General features: G+C 41.6%; 3 protein-coding genes across 3 annotated transcripts; 2 read left to right on the forward strand and 1 right to left on the reverse strand.

Annotated features, from left to right (window-relative positions):
* Window positions 1-2092: 2092 nt before the first annotated feature.
* On the forward strand, window positions 2093-3861 carry aicda (activation-induced cytidine deaminase). The gene is made up of 5 exons (XM_070911735.1): window positions 2093-2112; window positions 2712-2877; window positions 2998-3280; window positions 3410-3525; window positions 3620-3861. Exons 1-5 carry the CDS (start codon window positions 2093-2095, stop codon window positions 3668-3670), a joined length of 636 nt encoding a protein of 211 aa, XP_070767836.1. The 3' UTR covers window positions 3671-3861.
* A 652-nt stretch (window positions 3862-4513) lies between these two features.
* On the forward strand, window positions 4514-12503 carry LOC139289946 (adaptin ear-binding coat-associated protein 1-like). Its single transcript, XM_070911618.1, has 8 exons — window positions 4514-4614; window positions 5566-5666; window positions 6117-6221; window positions 6477-6558; window positions 6683-6791; window positions 7152-7299; window positions 8552-8660; window positions 12440-12503. The coding sequence occupies exons 1-8, from the start codon at window positions 4514-4516 to the stop codon at window positions 12501-12503; spliced, it is 819 nt and encodes a 272-aa protein (XP_070767719.1).
* Window positions 10331-12105, reverse strand: mfap5 (microfibril associated protein 5). Its single transcript, XM_070911718.1, has 3 exons — window positions 11930-12105; window positions 10936-11009; window positions 10331-10847 (listed from the first exon to the last, which is right to left on the reverse strand). The coding sequence occupies exons 1-3, from the start codon at window positions 12103-12105 to the stop codon at window positions 10735-10737; spliced, it is 363 nt and encodes a 120-aa protein (XP_070767819.1). The 3' UTR covers window positions 10331-10734.
* Window positions 12504-18227: the final 5724 nt, after the last annotated feature.

The following is an 18227-nucleotide window of genomic DNA, read 5'->3' on the forward strand; positions in this document are numbered from 1 at the left end:
GAAAGAGGCATATCTCACCTGATGTGAAGACAAATATAGGCCTATACTTAACTGCAAAGTCCTAATCATGCAAGCTGTAGTGGAAAATAACTGTCCTTTAATTAACTTTGATGAAAAAGCTGAGTACAGCCCAGTAACATAACAGTGTTGTTACATGCACGAGTAAGTGTGTGGTCAGGCCATTTTCACCTTGTGAAAGCTGTATTTTTACTGGTGACACTCCTTGGTCATCATCAGGTTGTTTCTTCATGACTGCCAAAGAGCAGACACCTGTTAGCTGGGCCTCTACCCGCCTGATCTGTGGCTATTATTGTTGTCAGGAAACAGATGTGAGTTCACGCACTGGAAAGAAAGTCTGTTTGTGACTGTGGTCATGTGTGTCTGCACGGTATGGCTGTGTGTGAGTGTTTGTGTGCGCGTGTGCAGGGTGTGGGCGGGTGGGTTTCGGAAAGTATGACTTGGCATTTCCTACACCCGGTTTCTGCCCCTGACTACGGGTTAAATGCAGAGCCATGTCTGGCCATACTGTACTACTCCACCACACACACACACACAGACAGTCCAAGAGAGTGGTGGTAGTGCATGTGAGCGTTCATGTGTGACTGAGATGACCTTGGTCAACTGTGGTCAAACCCAGAGAGCTGGGTGGGAAGTGGTTACATATAGTTTGGCATGTGATCAGCCTCTTGAAGTCCAGAAAAGACACATGCACACAAGATCAAATGTGCAGAGACATTAGGCTTTGTGCACCGTCAGAGTAATGCAATATGATGTGAGGTCGCCCAGAGCATGCAGACGCACATACACATGAATCACTCTAAATATTTTGGGGCACCACACAATCATAGGATATATTAGATAAATTTGTTCCAGATGATGTATAACATATAGACTGTGTTAATGACATGCTCATACAGTACAGATGGTTAACACAAGCTTGCGCACATGCACACACAGATGAACTCCAAAAACAGCCACCCTGGGAAACGGTGAATTCCCCAAACCACAGAGTGCATGAGAGGGTGAGGGGAGTCATGGGAAAGCAGGATGCCTGCATGCAGTGCCACTGAGTGAGCAGGCTGGGCCAGAGCTAAAACAGACAGAGCAAAGAAAAGACGAGAGCAAAATAATACATATCCTGATTTGGCAAGGACGGATGACAGCATCTAATGGTTCAAAGGCTTATGAGTGAGATTTATCCACACACTGTGGTCGGTCAGCTGGCTGGCCATTCAAGCACACGCGTAGGGTGAGGGAGGTCGATTACAGTTCTGCTCCCAGCCTGACACAGTTTGGGAAAACCCAGATCAGAGGACGAAGTAGGTGTCAGGGCCTCCGAGGTCTGGGAACGCCTATGGCTCCACCAAATCTTGGGGCCCCTGAGAAGGTGGGGGGACTAGCTAGGTGGAAAGGCTGAATAGCAGGAGGGGTCGATGGCGATCCCACTGTGGATCAAGGTGAGAATCTCTTGAGTATCTGGAAGTTGTTATTAAATAATCCGGGAAAAGCAAAGTGGAGGGGCCAGTGACTGGATGAGTCTTAAGTGTTTGGAAAGTTCCAGCCAGTTGGCTCAGTTTACTGACGTCTGTGAAAAACTCCCAAGGTTACAAATCACGACAAACACTCCTCCTCTCATTTGTGGTCACTCATTACTATTTTGTAAGATCTGTGTTGTGTAATCTGCCTCCCCAATAAGATTTCTTTATTGCCTTGTACCAAAAGAATGGTTCGACTTTGATCATTATGTGAGCTAATGTTAAAATGTTCAAAACTCATAAAAACCATGATGCCCTTAAAAAGAATTTGGCACATGAGTAATTCATTTATAGCTTTCATTGTTTTGCAGCAAGACAATACAATCCATCCATTTCTTTTGTTTCACGCACCCTGAACCTACTTTGAAAAATCTTTCGGTCCAACCAGAAGCTGCCTCTGTTGTATGCAGGATGTTTATGTTTAGAGGTATATGTTCTCAGTTCCCTCCCTTTAACCCCCCAACACACACACACACACACACACTTTCGCTCTTTCTCATTTACCTTCATTTATTACCCACGCCCGCCGAGAGACAAAGCAAGGCGCGTCTTTCAAAATGATTACAAAGCTAGACAGGTGAGCAAAATGGATACATTCTATTTATATGTTGTATATGTCTCTCTGTTTGACACATATTTGTACAGATTACACATGCATACTATTAAATGGGGAAAAAAAGATATTCTGTTTGTAAGAATTCTGTACCACCTTTGAGCACAACCAATTGAGATTTTAGTGTTAATGAGTGATGAACAACTGTACCAGTTTCGCTAAAAGTTGTGAAACTGAGAGTGAGTGAATGTTAGTTGTCTTCTGAGTGTCCATCACTCACATTTGGTTAACCACAGATTTTACATGACTTTAATGTGCTAATTTATTGGATTAAAACTTGAATTCATTCATGAGTCATCTGTATAATAATAAGTGAAAACAGTTTTAATTAGTTCCTTAACAGACTTTGTCACGGACTTTCCCGGTATAAAGTGACTGTCTTTGCTGAATACTACTGAGATTATCTGTCACCAAAGATGTTGCTTTACTGGATGGATCTAGTCATTAAAAGACATGTTAAATATTCTTTAGGTAAGCTGCACTGTGCCCACTGTAGTGGGTTCTCTGTTCTACCTGCACCACGTTAGCTAATAAAAAGGGCACCTCTTCTCTCTTTGTCTCAGCGTGCTTTTGCCCCGAAAAAAGTTCATCTACCATTACAAGAACATGCGCTGGGCAAGGGGCCGGTGTGAGACATACCTCTGCTTTGTAGTGAAGAGAAGAGTGGGGCCAGACTCCTTATCCTTTGACTTTGGACACCTCCGCAATCGCAATGGCTGCCATGTAGAGGTAAGTAATGTGGGTCAAGATGGGGGAAGGGCCTGTTCGGGGGAGAGGAAAAAAATAACAATTGAAAGTATAGGATGAATTTATCCCTCTTGTTTTCTCTGTTCCCCTATTCCTCCATAGCTGCTGTTCCTGCGCTACCTGGGAGCCTTGTGCCCTGGTTTGTGGGGGTGTGGAGGTACTGGAGAGAGGAGGCTCAGTTACTCCATCACCTGGTTCTGCTCCTGGTCTCCCTGTGCCAACTGCTCCATCAGACTGTGTCAGTTCCTCAGCCAGACGCCCAACCTTCGCCTCAGGATCTTCGTCTCTCGCCTTTACTTCTGTGACATGGAGGACAGCCGTGAAAGAGAGGGCCTAAGAATGCTGAAAAAAGCCGGCGTGCAGATCACAGTCATGAGTTACAAAGGTGGAGGCATAAACTGATGTACATGTGGTAGAGATATAAAGAGAGAGCAGGCTTAAGAAAGCCAAATTCCACCTAAAAGGCCATTGTTTTTCTTATCATGATTGCTCTCTGAATGTCCTCTCTCTTCAGACTTCTTCTATTGCTGGCAGACCTTTGTAGCTCGTAAGCAGAGCAAATTTAAGGCCTGGGATGAGCTGCACAGAAACTCTGTTCGCCTTGCCAGAAAACTCGACCGCATCCTCCAGGTAGAGGTTTTACCACAAGGCATGTTTTAGGTCAAACCAATAATGATTTGTTTAAAATTCTAATAATGACATGTTGTCTTCCTTTCTTTCTCAGCCCTGTGACACAGAAGATTTAAGAGATGCCTTCAAGCTTCTTGGACTGTGAAACATACCTGTGACTTCCTCTGGTGTTACCCCTAAGTCTGTCATTAAGTCTATAGAGAAATGGACATGTTGGTGTTGGTCCATCACTACAACTGCTAAACTGAGAATTAGAAAAACTGAGAAAAAAAGCTTTCAAGTTATGGCAAGGCTTGTAACGTTACGTAGCTGCTGCTTGCTGTTTCTGTAGCAATATGGTCGTGTGAAATAAAATAATATACAATGAGATATTGTCTTGTGTTGTTGATGTTAACTAATGTTATGGACTTGCAGTGATGTTAGCTCTCAAGTAGTTAGCCTAGCTTACATTACCTTTTCAAAAAATATTCAAGGACTATTGAGCTAACTACTGGTAGTAAGAGCATTTCTAAGAACTGACATTAAAGGGGACAAATTAAAGAGGTATAATCAAAGGTGATAAATGATTGCACTTTCATAAAGTTGGGGGAGAGACATTGACGTCAAAAGGGTTAGTCAAACTGCAACCCTTTTTGTTACCCTACCTGTCTGGTAGCTAAATGCTCACATTTTCCTCACACCCCAGTTTGTAATGCAGGTTTTCTGGAAATTTGTAGTCTCCGAGCTCAAGCCAAAACTACTGAAGTGATGTCACTTGAGTATTTTACTTGAAACAGGCTTAAAAGTAAACTGACCCTTGTGTGTAAAATTAGCGTAATGCCCCTTTAAGGGCATCACTGAAACGGTAGCAGTGAAGCAGGGTTGCCAGTTTGTGCGCAAATACACCGTCTATTACGGTCACGTAGCCGTTAACGCTGCACGGACACACCACTCACCGTCACCACCACCACCACCACCACCGGCGTGCACCGACCGAGTAAAAATCAAGATGGCGACCGAGGGTCAGTCCGAGTACGAGTCGGTGCTCTGTGTCAAACCTGAAGTCAACGTTTACCGAATCCCACCGAGAGCATCCAACCGGGCTATCAGGTGAGGGGGGAGAGCGGCCTGACGGCGAGTTTTCTGACAGAGCATCCACGAGCTGCAGCGGTTAGGAGCCGTTGCCTCGGCGACCTACCTACCGAGCTCATCCCCTAATCACGCAGCCTCAAGTCACAGCGGCCGTAGTTCCTGTGCTAGCTGTTTTTGCTGTGTGTTTACAAGGTCATTATGGAAGTACGCAACTAACGGTGGCGTATTTACCTGCACTGCGTTAGCCCACTTAACAGGCACTGGATGGGATTGGCTAAATACCTGCCAGTGACCGTGTGTTTATATGGCAGAAATAATGCTTACACTGCTTATAAGTCAAACTGATTTCATAGGACATCTAGCTCGGTAGTGATGCTTTATTTTGCTCCAGAGATTCTCATTTTGCTTGTCTAATCTTTTAAGTAGTAGGTAGTATTGCAGAACAGCATGCCTAGAGCTGTAAAGAAGTCAGTATCTTGCTCAAGGACACTTCAGCAGGGTGGATGCTGTTTGATGACAGGGGCTTTAACACCAGTGACCATGCAGGAGAGCTGTTGTGTTGTTAACCAGGTTGACATTGAATTGTTTACCCCATTTTTCATTGGCTGGTGCATCACAGCTGCATCTGAGTGGACATTACTCCGACCAAACAGTAGCACAGGCCTTAGTCCCATGAGACACATGATTGGTTAACCAGTGACCATATGTATAGTGAGTAAGAGTTATGATGTAATATTTCAGCCTTAGGTCTCAGTGAAATGCCCGTCTGATGCTTTAGACATGTTCTGTTCTCATAGAAAATAGCCAGCATAGAGCTGCAGTGTGTCTGAGTGTTGGACGAGTCATAACAATAACACACACTAACCGACTCATGCACACAAAACACTCTGTTGCAACATCAGTCACAATTAACTGCTGTCGCCACTTCACCTACATCACTCCCTGACTGCCTGTTTGTTTGTGTCCCAGGGCTGCCGATTGGAAGCTGGATGCTCCTGACTGGACGGGACGCATGCGCGTGACGGCTCGGGGCAAAGTGGCCTACGTGAAATTGGAAGACAAAATCTCTGGTGAGAGAGAAGCAGACATTGTTTACTGGCACTGTCGCTGTTGTAAATCATTTCACTGTGTAGTGTCCTGTTCGCCATCCCCCTCTCTGTTACTCATCTATTCCAAGGTGACCCGGCCCACGTCCAAGCAAGCAAGCAGTTTGTTTTGAAACAAACAGGCTGATAATCTCTTCTTGTCTCTATCAGTGCGTTTAATGTATTGGCCTGCTTGTTGTCCTCAAATTATATCTTACAGAGTCCTGTATTTTATATGATCTTAATACTAGAAGGTGGATCCATCTTCCATATTTTTTCTTACACATAAAAACATTTAATTTCTGTCCTATTTTAAATCTAAAGGTTCCTTAGCTGAGGTTTGGCTTAGTAAATGTGACTCTTCACGATCCAAATTGCCACTGGACCGTTTTGCCAAATACATAATGAACATATTTCTTTTGTTCTAACCTACAGGGGAGCTGTTTGCCCAAGCACCAGTGGACGAGTACCCTGGCATCACAGTGGAAACAGTTAGTGACTCAAGCCGTTACTTTGTTCTCCGCATCCAGGATGACAACGGTGGGTATACTGTTTGTTGCTAAGCCATAAATATTTTGTAAATGTGCTCAGAATTTAGGGAATAACACTTTTGAACAGGACGATCCACAGCAGAGATACACTATTTATTTTTTTTTACACTAAATCTTCTTATTGTAGTCTACAGATTATTGTGAGAAACTGTCAGGTTTAGTATGTTTTTTTGTGTGTGTGTACTACCTCACAAATCCCTTACTAAACTCTAACCCTTGTTTGTTGTGTTCATTTCTCTCATAGGCCGCAGTGCGTTCATAGGCATTGGGTTTGGAGACCGAGGCGATGCCTTTGACTTCAATGTTGCACTTCAGGACCACTTCAAGTATGCAGCTGCTTCACAATGTGTCTTGAATCATAACTACGTCAGTAGGGAATTTGTTCATTCCAGTTGAATAAACTATCTTTAACCCTTTTGCATCTCCGTCTCCCTCCCTCGTCTGCTCCAGGTGGGTGAAACAGGAAGATGAATTTACCAAGCAGGCGCAGGCTCCAGACACCACTCCTAAACTGGACCTGGGCTTCAAAGAAGGACAGACCATTACTCTCAATATTGGGGTAACCTTATTTTCATTAGATTTGATGGTTATAAGGTTGGAACATAAATGGAAGAGCAGAATTACTTTCAGAGTCTTTTGAAAGGAATGTAATGCTGTAGAGTGTTTGTAGAACTCAAGTGGGTTGAATATAGCTCTGATTGTCTGTGAAGAATTTTGCTTTTGCTTTTTCACAAATGAAAGCATGCTAAGTGACATTTGACAATTAATTCACAATTATGATTTAACTTTGAGTCTAACACCCAGGCTAACTATCTGCTTTGATACGTTTTCTCTGCAGTCTTGACAAGCAATCTGTGAACTTGCATAAACACACACACACTCACCCAGTTTTGGTTTCTGCCAATTTTACCTTTTCCAGCAATCAAAAAAGAAGGACAGGTCTCGTCCACAGAGTTCAGGTGGCTTTGGGCTTCTTCCACCTCCTCCTGGGGGCAAGTTAGCCCCACCCCCTTCGTCCAGATCTACCAATCATAACACACAACCGTCTGCAGGAGGAAGTGACACTGGTAGGTAATTGTGACCCCACAGTACGGAAAGCTGGAGAGGTCATGCACCTACTGTAATTATAGCCTGTCTTGTGTTTTGCTTTCATGTTTATCATGACCTTGACATAAGAAGCTCTGTTATCCTATAATCACAAAATAATTATTCCATGATCAGTTTGATAGGTTGTTATAACAAGATCCCACAATAATAATATATTAATGTCAAGATTACAAAAAGTAGAAAAAAAGGTTTTGTCATTATTTTGTCATCTTAAAAAACAAAATTAGGAGACAAATTGTTGTTCCTTTGGCCAATATACTGTATCTATGGGTAAGTATAGCATTGTACTCACCGCTGTTACTGTAGAGGTAGTGCTCTACTGGAAACAGGTCAGCCCAATCTCAACTAAAATATAGTTTAGAAGTCCAAACGAAGGTAAATGTTAAACATTATTAATCCAACAATCCATTGTATTGCAACCTGCAGGTTGTTCTAGATCAGTGCAGCTGTTTCATTTACAGTGGGATGTAGACTGTGAGCTGGCTATGGCACCTCAGAAAGTTCATGTGAATGGTCAATATAAAGCAGTTATTTCGTTGTTGAAAGCTTATATTTCCTTGGCCGCATTGGGGTCTGTTGTAAAGCTGTTTCCACAGTCTTTACAATGAAAGTGATGAGTGCAATGTTACGCTGACTTATAGGAACACTAGCCAAACTATGACAGATAGACTCCAGTTGTAAAATAATGAGATTTTCCTTTAAAAAGTGATTTTGTCCTGTCTGGCCCTCCTGTAGTGCTTTTACACTGCAAATCACATCAATTTATCTCACAAAACTAAAAAGTGTCTTATTTTTCCACGTACTTCTCAGTTTCAAATGTAACTTTTCGCAGCGCAAATGAATTTCCGTTCACTTCCATTGTGTTTGATTGGAGGCAGAAGTTTCAGAGTTCGATATCTCAAAACCGCAGCATGTGATATTGAAAGTATCTGCATGGTTAGGTACCACTAGGGTAGGTGGGACAATACTGTATGTTCATTTGTCATTTGGGTGAACAGACTGTTTTGCAAAATACAATTTTCACACATCATAGTAGGTGAAATGACTTATAGAGATTTTCTTGCCGTTTATTAGCAGAGTTTACAATACATTTCTTGAAATTCTGCCTAAAATTACTGAATTATTCGACTACAAAGATTACAAATAATCAATAATCAACATTTTTCAGAGGTCCATTATGTTTCTGTTTTGTTTTATTTTTTTAACCACCAGGTTGTTTGCTAGACCTGGACGCCAGTAACTCCAACTCAGCGGCTCCATTCAACCCAACCGCCACAGCCAGCTCAGACCTGTGGGGAGACTTTGACTCTGTATCCCCGAAGTGAGGAGAGATCCACTTTGTTTTTCTCCCTCTTATCTCTCTGTAAATTTATGCAGCACTTTTTGCAACTTTGTTTTTCCCGTTATGGGGTCCCGTATCTCTCCCTGCCAAGCAGGGTAGCTCCCTGTTCTAGTTTGTTTTATTTCAGCTCAGTTCCTCATGCCTTTTGTTCTTAGCCAGAGATACACCCAGACCTCACAGTCCAGTCTTAATTGGAAAGATGTAGAACTGTAGGCCATTTCCGCCAACTCGTCACACTCTCCATCCCCATCCTGCTTGGGGATCCTCTTCTCTCTCTTCTTCTATATATCCTCTCTCTCTAGTTTCCATTCTCCTGTTTGAATTCTGCCATTGCCCTTTTTCTCCTCCTTTCCTCTGTTTTATTTGCTCATTTCTACAGTAGAGTATACATAATAGAAATATAATCAAGGGAGACATCAGAACCATCTGATGATGAAATCTATTAAATATAATAATGAATGAATTTTATGTACAGAGAATATTTATTTTAAATGTATATATTGTCAGTAGTTTGTAATTATTGTCATTGGTGTTGTATGTACTGTAGCTTACTTTTCTCCAAGTCCCCAGCAGTGGGACTGACTATATGCACTGACTGGCAGTCTAGTCTGTCTATGTAGTTAGTAATGCATAAAGTCTGCATTTAACGCAGGGATTGTTCAAATCTTAGACTTAAGTTATAGTGAAGTTTACCACAAAAGGATTTTACTTGAAAGAAACCTGTTAAGCTGTAGCTGATTTACAGAATAGCAGTGCTCTCTAGCACTCTCTAGTGGGCTCTTGTGGCTCTACAGCATTATTTTGAGAGCTATGTGAAATTGAGCTGCAGCTGTTGAACACATATTTCAGTGGGGTTGGGTCCTGGGCACTGTGTGCATAGTTTTAACTATAAATCAGTACAAAGAGAAAGGGAAGTTGGATGTGATAGGGTGTTAGCAAAAGAAAGAGAAGCAACAAGTGCTTTTATCTTTGCCTCAAGGGGAAACAGATGATTTAGTCCATGTTATGTCATCTTTACTCAGGACAGCTGTTAAAGCTGTGACTGGTGAGTCATTTAGGTCATGACCTCTCTCTCTGCTCAATGAATAGGTCTGTGTTTCCGCACTGTCCCGTCTGGGGAGAGCTTCATCTCCTTAATTCTTTATGAGAAGGTGATCAAGTCGCAGCATGTCGTACTGTACAAATGAGTTTTAACTGTGAACTTCAATTCCATGTTAAGATGTAATGTTATTAATGGTATTCTGATGCAGACAAATGCAGCGTGGGACCAAGCTAGTCTGTGTTTGAAGCAGTGTTTTGTTGTGATATTGTTATATACCGAGAGATGGATTTTGTTGCACTGATATCACGTGTTGTGACAGATGACAGTGACAAGTGGTGTGATGATGGATGTTGATTGGAACACACAGAGATTGTGTGAGTGTAAAGCCCTAACAATGTTTGTCAGTGTTTGTTTACTGTTAAAATTATATGCATCTTTCCCAAATGTTACTTGTTATTCAAACTGTATATGTATATGGAAATGAATATGCAAAGAAAAACATAAAGATATCACTCAGTGACCATAACTTTCATTTGTTGTTTTTGTTCTCCTGAATAAACAGAGTGAAAAAGAACAAATCAATAAACAAATAACTCATGAACAAACATAGTTATATATATATATATTGGATACAATAGTGCACATAATACTGGATTGTCAATGAGTACCTTACAATCCACAACAGAGTGGGTCTTTCTTTGTACAATGAAATGACTCAGTGCTGCTATAGGCCCATTACTACAGTACCTTAAATGGCTCGTAAACCATGAAAGACATGATCTGTGTCCAGCAACACACATGAAATGAGCACACCTTCAGTATTCACACACAAAAGACTAATACATAAACATAGATATGACTCAGCACACTTGTGTGTATTTGTGAAAGAGACCCCCAGGTGTTGAGTGGTGGATTTATGGTGTTATGAGCTGTTTTTATGACAACGCCCCTGGTTTGCGCCTCTAAGGGGGCTCCATCCTCACCGGTGGTCACATCACCATCCTGGGCCCATCAGACCTTGTTTGCCCAGGTTTTGGGGTTGCTACGGCGATTGAGACAGCGTTTCCTATTAGATGACCTCTCAACACGCCTGGGCCACCCGGACAACTCTCTGCACAGTTCAGCTGTAATGTGCAAAAGACACAGATATTTCTGTAAAGGCATGATTACGTACCCAATATCATGCTTTTCTTCACTTACAGAGTGTCTCACCTTTCAGATACTCATCCTGTTGGCACACTGTCCTCATACAGATCTCCTTGTTGATCACATAGACACGAGGCAGGCTGCATCAGAAACAGGATAGAATTAAAAATTCCGTCTTTCTGCGACTTTATACTTTTGCTCCACCACATTTATCTGATGTCTGTAGTTGTTACTTTTACACACAAACCATTATCAGCTTTTGATGAACAGTAAATAAAGTAGTGAAAATTAGCTCCACCTAGACCAGCTACAACATTAAAACGCTGCTTACAAATTGATGCATCAGTAATATGAATCCAATAATAACACTTGCAATATCAAAACACTGACAGGGGCTATTCTGCTGCATAATGAGTACTTTTACGTATGCTAATATGCTTTGACTTAAAGGCCCCTGGAATTATTTATTCAATCAGCTTCTTGTTATGAGCAGTAGAGTCTGAAGTTTTGGTTGTTTCACATGAGAGATTTCTGTATTTCTGCTTTTGTCTCTGCTCCTCTCGCGGTTTCTAAGTGGGCGAGGGCTCAGTTGGTAAAATGTGTTGTCACATACTTTTGTGCACCAATCAGAGTTCAGCAAACGTTTGAATCAAACTGTGATGACAGTTGAGGGTTGCATACTGACGGTGACAGGCAACATTTGATCAAATCAGACTCACACAGTCCTGATGAAGCAGATTAGTGTTAAATTCTTAAGAAATAAAAACTGAGGTGTTTTTTTCTGAACTTTAACTTCCATTGTTGCTCATTTACTTTAATGCCACAGAGAAATACTTGAGATGTGAAACCAAGTTTTCAGGTACTTTAAATGAAATTATGAAGGCAGGATTTTGTGCTGTCACTACTTTTACTTTAGTAGAGGGTCTGGGTACTTATTCCACTTCTGATTTCTGCAATATGTGTGTTCAAGCAACAGTCATGGATGAGGCTATGCACTAAGACCTTCACTGCTAACTTCTAAAAGTCATCCTGCAGGCAAATAGCTAAATTAGACGATCACCTGTAGAGACAAAGACCGCCAATACATCTCCTGATGGGCCGGTGAACCGAGTACATCCTGGTGCAAGGATACATCTCCTCCCTACAGTCTGCAGAGGCAGAAGATACACAACATGCTGAAATTGTATCAATCACACACAGTTCATGGGGCCTCCTGAGAGGCAGTTCAGAGGTCATCTTCAATCTGCTGTCACTCACTGGCTGGCAAGGTGCCTCCAGGTGCCTCAGTGCTCTCTAGAAATGAGGAGAGAAAACACGATAAGATTGGGAAAACATCTTACCAGTGACCCACTGCAGTGACTCAGACTGACAGATGTCATGCAACATAACTCGTGCTGATCTAAAGTGTGACTTGTGAGGAGAAGAGCATTACCAGCCTGCTGGGTTTGGGCTACAGCTGTGAACGCTGTGGAACAGAAACCACATGAGGGGAGTGTTTCGCAGCATAAAAACAAACACACAGCGACTCAACCATAATTAAACAAGATGATTTGTGTGTTCTGTTTGGCAGCGTTACCGTGGAAACTGCAGAGGAGCAGGACCACTGGAAGGCTGCCCATTCCTTCAACTTGTAAGAGGTAAACTTTACGAGCTGGAGGAAACCGAAGAGGAAAAGAGTCAGGGTGATTTCACAGAGTGGGAACTGTTCAATATCCTCGCTCAACATTTTTGTGCTGTTTATGTTTCCTTTAATCTGCTTGCATATAAATGCTCCAGGTCACGGTAATGTTTTCCCTAAAGCTTTGCTCCAGCTAAAAACACAGTAGTGCTATGTTTTGGATAACAGACAAGTTGTCATCGTTATAGAAGAGTGGCTGATGTCATTTTGCTGTGGAACTACAGTATATTCTTGTTTACTTTGGACTACTTGTAAACATCCAGATAAAGCAGCAGTGGAGCAACTATATAAAAACAGTTTTAAACGACACTTTCTACCTTTGAAAATGTGTTTTTCCTCATCCCCTAACTCCTTTTCTTACTCTTTCTCCTTCCCTCTCTTCTCTCCCGCCCCGCATCATTCCTCTCGTGATGTGTCAGTGTAACTTTGGAGTCCAAGACGTGAGTTCTCTCAAAAGAATGTGTTTTTTTTGTGCCCTATTTGAGCACCCCTCCACCCCTCCTCTGGTACAGTCGCATTCTTTTCCAGCTTTCTTTTCATAGAGCATATCACTGCTTTCCAACTGCACGATCATCACCAGCTCCTCTGAGCATGACAGTTTTGTCACAAGTTGTGTCTTATTCTGCTCCGAGAATCCGAGAACTGCAGAGTCATACATTTGCAATTACTGAGTGAAAACTTGTCCTGGTTTTGCTCATTGCATGCCTCTGTTGATCTGTTTGTGAGAGTGACATCTTTTCCACTGCTTGTACTTACTGAACTCTGTATGCAACCACACATCACAACTATAAAATATCAATTTTGAAGTGAATCAGTTAATCAGCCAAGCATTCACTCTTTACATTTCATGTTTACATCTAATCAACAGGGAATATCCTCCCATTAATATCTTTGGATGTGAGATATAAATCAGGTGAAAAAGAAGCATAATTAACTCGTACTCACAACTTTTGCTGTCGTCCAGAACTGCTTTAGTTTTATGAATCTTTTGTCTTCTCTTCTTTCTCCTCCTTCCCTCTCCTTCTCCCTCCTCCTTCTCCTCCTCCTCCTCCTCCTCCTCCTAACCATCAGAATTTTCTTGCTTCTCACTTTGGTTTCTGCCACAATCTGGTAAGAAATTTAGCATGCGGCTACAATCTGATGTACTTCATGTGAAGGGTTTTTCCCATTGGCTCACTTCACACACACCTTTTTATTGGTCATCTTGAGCAGAAACTTTATGAGACCAATATACAGTTCCCATGTCTCAGTGTCTTATCACCACACAAAGCAAAACATTCAGACTGTCATCACCCACAAAAAGTAGGGCAGCTGCTGTTGTTCATTAAATGGGCTGCATTCAATTTGTAAAGTCACACAAGTGGCAGAGAACATTTTAAATACCCTTTTCTTCAAATAATACTCAAAGACTTTGTAAACACATATGTAAAGATAACATTAACTGTATCTATTTAAGATAATACGATCACAGATGCAGTCTCTCTCTCTATGTATAATTTCTAATCTTGTTGTAAGAGCATGTAGATTTTTCTGAGCCTCAGCAAGTCACGTTTCTCCTGGACTCCGTTTGGATTAGTTGTCATACTGAAGGAGAAAATGAAATAATTAAACTGAAAGACAGAAATGAACAGAGGCATCCAACCACAGAGGGCCTCAAATTTGACTTTTGCATTACTGAAGATAACCAGCAGGCGGCGCAGTGCACATAGAGTATGGTCTTTGGCCTCTACACACAATCAGGGGTCATTCAAAAAAAGTTACAGAAGTTAATACTACACTTAATAACTAACAGTTAATACTATCAGGGCCTGTCTTTGGTTTTCTCGTAGACTAATATGAGTTAAACAGAAGTGACTCATCACCAAAGTCATCTCTGTGGTAACAATCAGTGACAGTCTCATGTTTTAAACATGTGTTTCGCCTCCCCGAGTCACGTGTTGCACATCCTGAACATGCATGATTTTAACTCTCCACGGCAACCGCAGTTTGTTTGTTTAATTTAGTGCTGAAACCATGCGTTGATTAATCAATTAGTCGATCAATAGAAAATTCCTAAAAATGTTAATAATCTGATCAGTTTTATATCATTGTAAACTGAATATCTTTGGGTTCTGAACTGTTGGTTGGACAAAAAGAGACATTTGAAGAGGTCACATTGGGCCTGAGGACATTGTGATAGGCATGTTTTACTATTTTCTGACATTTTATGAAGTAAACAATTAAGTAGTACAAATATATTAATTGATGAAGTAAATTCTAGTTTAAACTAGTTTAACCCTTTCATGCATGAATTATGACAGCCTCAGTCAGGATTTTGACGAAGTGTTTTTATTTCTCTTTAGGCATGAAAAAAAATGTTTAACTTAATTTTTTTCAAATGTTCATTTCACACAAAGTTCTTCACATGCATGGACAGCATGCGTTTGAGTTTTCAACTGAAGAAATATGTATTTAACACACCAATGAATAAAATGGAAATTTTAACAATTGTATTACTCCTTAGTTGTTACTTGATGTTACCAAATTTTATTTACTATTTATTATAAATTATAAATTTATTTAGGGTCTCCTACTATAGAAGGATTGGCAAGGTATTCCTGAGCTGCTCAGCGTTTCTGGCCTTCCGTTGGCCATCTTGGTTTTGAGACATTTGTGTTGCGCTTACAATGGCTGGCCAGTGGGTGGCAGTGTATGGGATGACGCACTAGCGTCCACTGTGGTGGTTGATGTGCAACTACACCATTAAAACCCATGCATATACAAGAAAACAGCTTTTGAATAGCTGTCCACTGTAGTGACCACTATGCGTGAAAGGGTTAAATGTATTGCCACAGGAATAAATCTTGCTTGGTTTGCTCTCATTTTGAGATTGCATATCTCCAAGGGACTTAGTTAAAACACCATTTAAAGAAGATGAAATGTCTTTGAGGAGCCATGTCGCCCTTAACAAACTCCACTGAAAAGAGACATTCCTTTATTCTTTATTTATTCCTGTGAGTGGTTTTGGAATATTGCACATTATGATGCTTTCATTAAGATATTTGTAAAATAAGCACAAAACTAAGTTCTAACTTTACAAGTGTACATTTGTCTACAAATGCTCATCTGGCCTAATTAGAAGAAAACGGCATCAACATGTGGAGCTCAAGAAAGTTTGTCATCCATGATAAGAAGCCAAGGTATTCTGTCATCAGCTCAGTCTGCTAGCAATTACTTGCAAAATGACAACTGCACAATTTAACAAAATGATGAACCTTGTGAATATATAATATATAGGATTTTAACACATTTTGTAGACAGTTTATGCTTGCATATATGTATAATTGAAATGTGTCATCTGTTACCCACAATTCCTTAATTATCAGTTTACATAAGCTATCCTTCAAATATCCCAAGTGGTTATCTGTGTAAAGATAAAAGTGACCATCAGAGCTATAGTTCCTGACGTTTTGTCTCAGGGGCTCTTTGTGCTAAAAAGATTCTTTTCATTGGGACCATTACAGCTGCATTGGGAGGGAAACTTGACTCCGCATTGGCTTTCATGGACTTGACTCATATAAATATTGCTACACATACCTCTGAAGTCACAGACAACAAAACTCTCACTGGCTCTCACTCTATGGTAAGCCTAGTCAGTTTAAGAGGGAGACACTCATCATCCCCTTGACATATCGGGGCTACAGGGACTCCAGGGTGGGTGCCTGTGGGGTGGCCCTAACAAGGTCGACTGGGCGAGGCCGATGACAGCTTGACAGATGGAGGCAGTGTAAGCAAAAGAGAGGAGGAGTGGAGCCAAGAGGGACGCTCAATCCTTTGAACACATCAGCCTGACACTCTGCTCACGCTGCTCCAGCGTGAGGGGAAAATAGAACTGAGGGGGGCAGAGATGTAGAAAGAGAGGAAACGTAAGAGAGGAGTAGAGGAGGCAGGTGGCGGAGGAGGCAGAAAGTAACGCAGAATGGTTAAGGCAAACATGCCTGATAGTAAACACATGATAATCTGTCGACTTGTTTATTAGTTGGACGGCATTGCATGAGGCATGCCAGCTCTGTAATACATACTCTCTCACCGACCTCCTTTTCACCCCAACACACTCCTCCCTCACTCTTCTTCTCTCTTACTGTCTCTGCATTTCAACCAACTGATACATTTTCATGTACTGCTGTGTTTCCTATGCAAGAACACACACATATTTTGTCTTTCTATACTTGCGGGGGACCCTCCCTTGCCGGTCCTCGCAAAGATAGCAGTAAAAGCACACACACACACACACACACACTCAGGGCAGCAAATGAACTCCACCATTAGCACATTGCAATTCTCAGTAAATGCTCACTCAGGACATACTATAAACTCGATCCAGTGTTGCTCCTCAGTGCTTCTCGATCTCTGCGGTGATAATTTGAGGCTCTCTAGTGAATCAATATCATCACTCTCAATCCTGTTCAAGCAATTACAGTAGTTGACCCTTAACAAGCAGCCAGGTGACAGAGAAAGTTGGGGGTGCAGGTGGAAAATTAGGCCATGATGACCAAAGTGTTTTGCCTCACTGTGGGGATACATTTCAGATATTTGGCCATATGAACTCTTTATCTGCTCCACTCTGGCCATCAATCTGGCTCTTATATCGGTGTCTGTTTTTGCAGCAATCATTCTCACGACATGTGACATCTTTTATCAGAGATCTATCTAAATATCTGTTACATCTAAGATCATTTTCCAGCTGGTTGTCTCCGTATCCGTCATCCATCCGGCCTGTGGGCATCTGCGTTAAAAGATAAACATTTGTATTAAAGGACAGAAACAAGGCAATGTATGTAAGATATAAAATATAAATTTCGAAAATGCTTTATGGACAGAGAATGTGACACCATGCAGACCTTCACAAAGTTTACATTTTTGTGCAAAAGTGAGCTTCATTCAATACTGGTAGCATGAAATCTGAATCTTGCTGATATTACAAATCTTAATCCGATGTTCTTGGGTTTCTAGATTTGGAAGTGTGTTTTTCATCTTCACAAACGTTTAAAGGTCTGTCATGACATGGAAGTACAAACATGATTTAAGAAGTAAAATGAGCTGCACCTCTCTGACACATGAATAGCTGTCCTTGTTTCCCCCATTTTCATCATCCCTGCTATCTGTCCTGATGGACCTCGAAAAGATTTGCACCTCGATCAGCACCTTTGTGTTGGCACTCTATTGTTTCTGTAGTCCGCACCATGTGTTTCTATTTGTCAGGCTGTGGTCCTTCATTAACACCCAACCAGAGTGTCACATGAGCCTTGTTCCTCTGTTTCCCAGAAAATAATGCATCCCAAACAGCCATTACTAAAGGAGAAGTGTTTTAATGTAAACATACTGTACTATGGGACGCAGCAAAAGAAGCAGCTCTTGGTTCATGTTACGGGTGACCTGAGAAGAGAAAGGTCCAGGGAGGGAGTGATTGAAAGGGAGCCACCCACCAAACGTTGCACAAAGTAGTTGTGACAACAGAAGCAAAGATGAAAGGTAAAAGACAAGGCCAAGACAAGTGGCATGAGAGGAGAAACGAAAGGGAAAAGAAATCTGCAAGAGATAAAAAAGAGAGCAGCGACGAGGGACTTAACAGGAAAGATGGGTCACAGTGTTCGATCAGATTGTGCTGTTACAGGCCTGCGGGCGCCAAGGCAGCCTGACT

This window comes from Enoplosus armatus, chromosome 9 (assembly GCF_043641665.1).
Source record: "Enoplosus armatus isolate fEnoArm2 chromosome 9, fEnoArm2.hap1, whole genome shotgun sequence".
Classification (NCBI taxonomy): Eukaryota; Metazoa; Chordata; class Actinopteri; order Centrarchiformes; family Enoplosidae; genus Enoplosus; species Enoplosus armatus.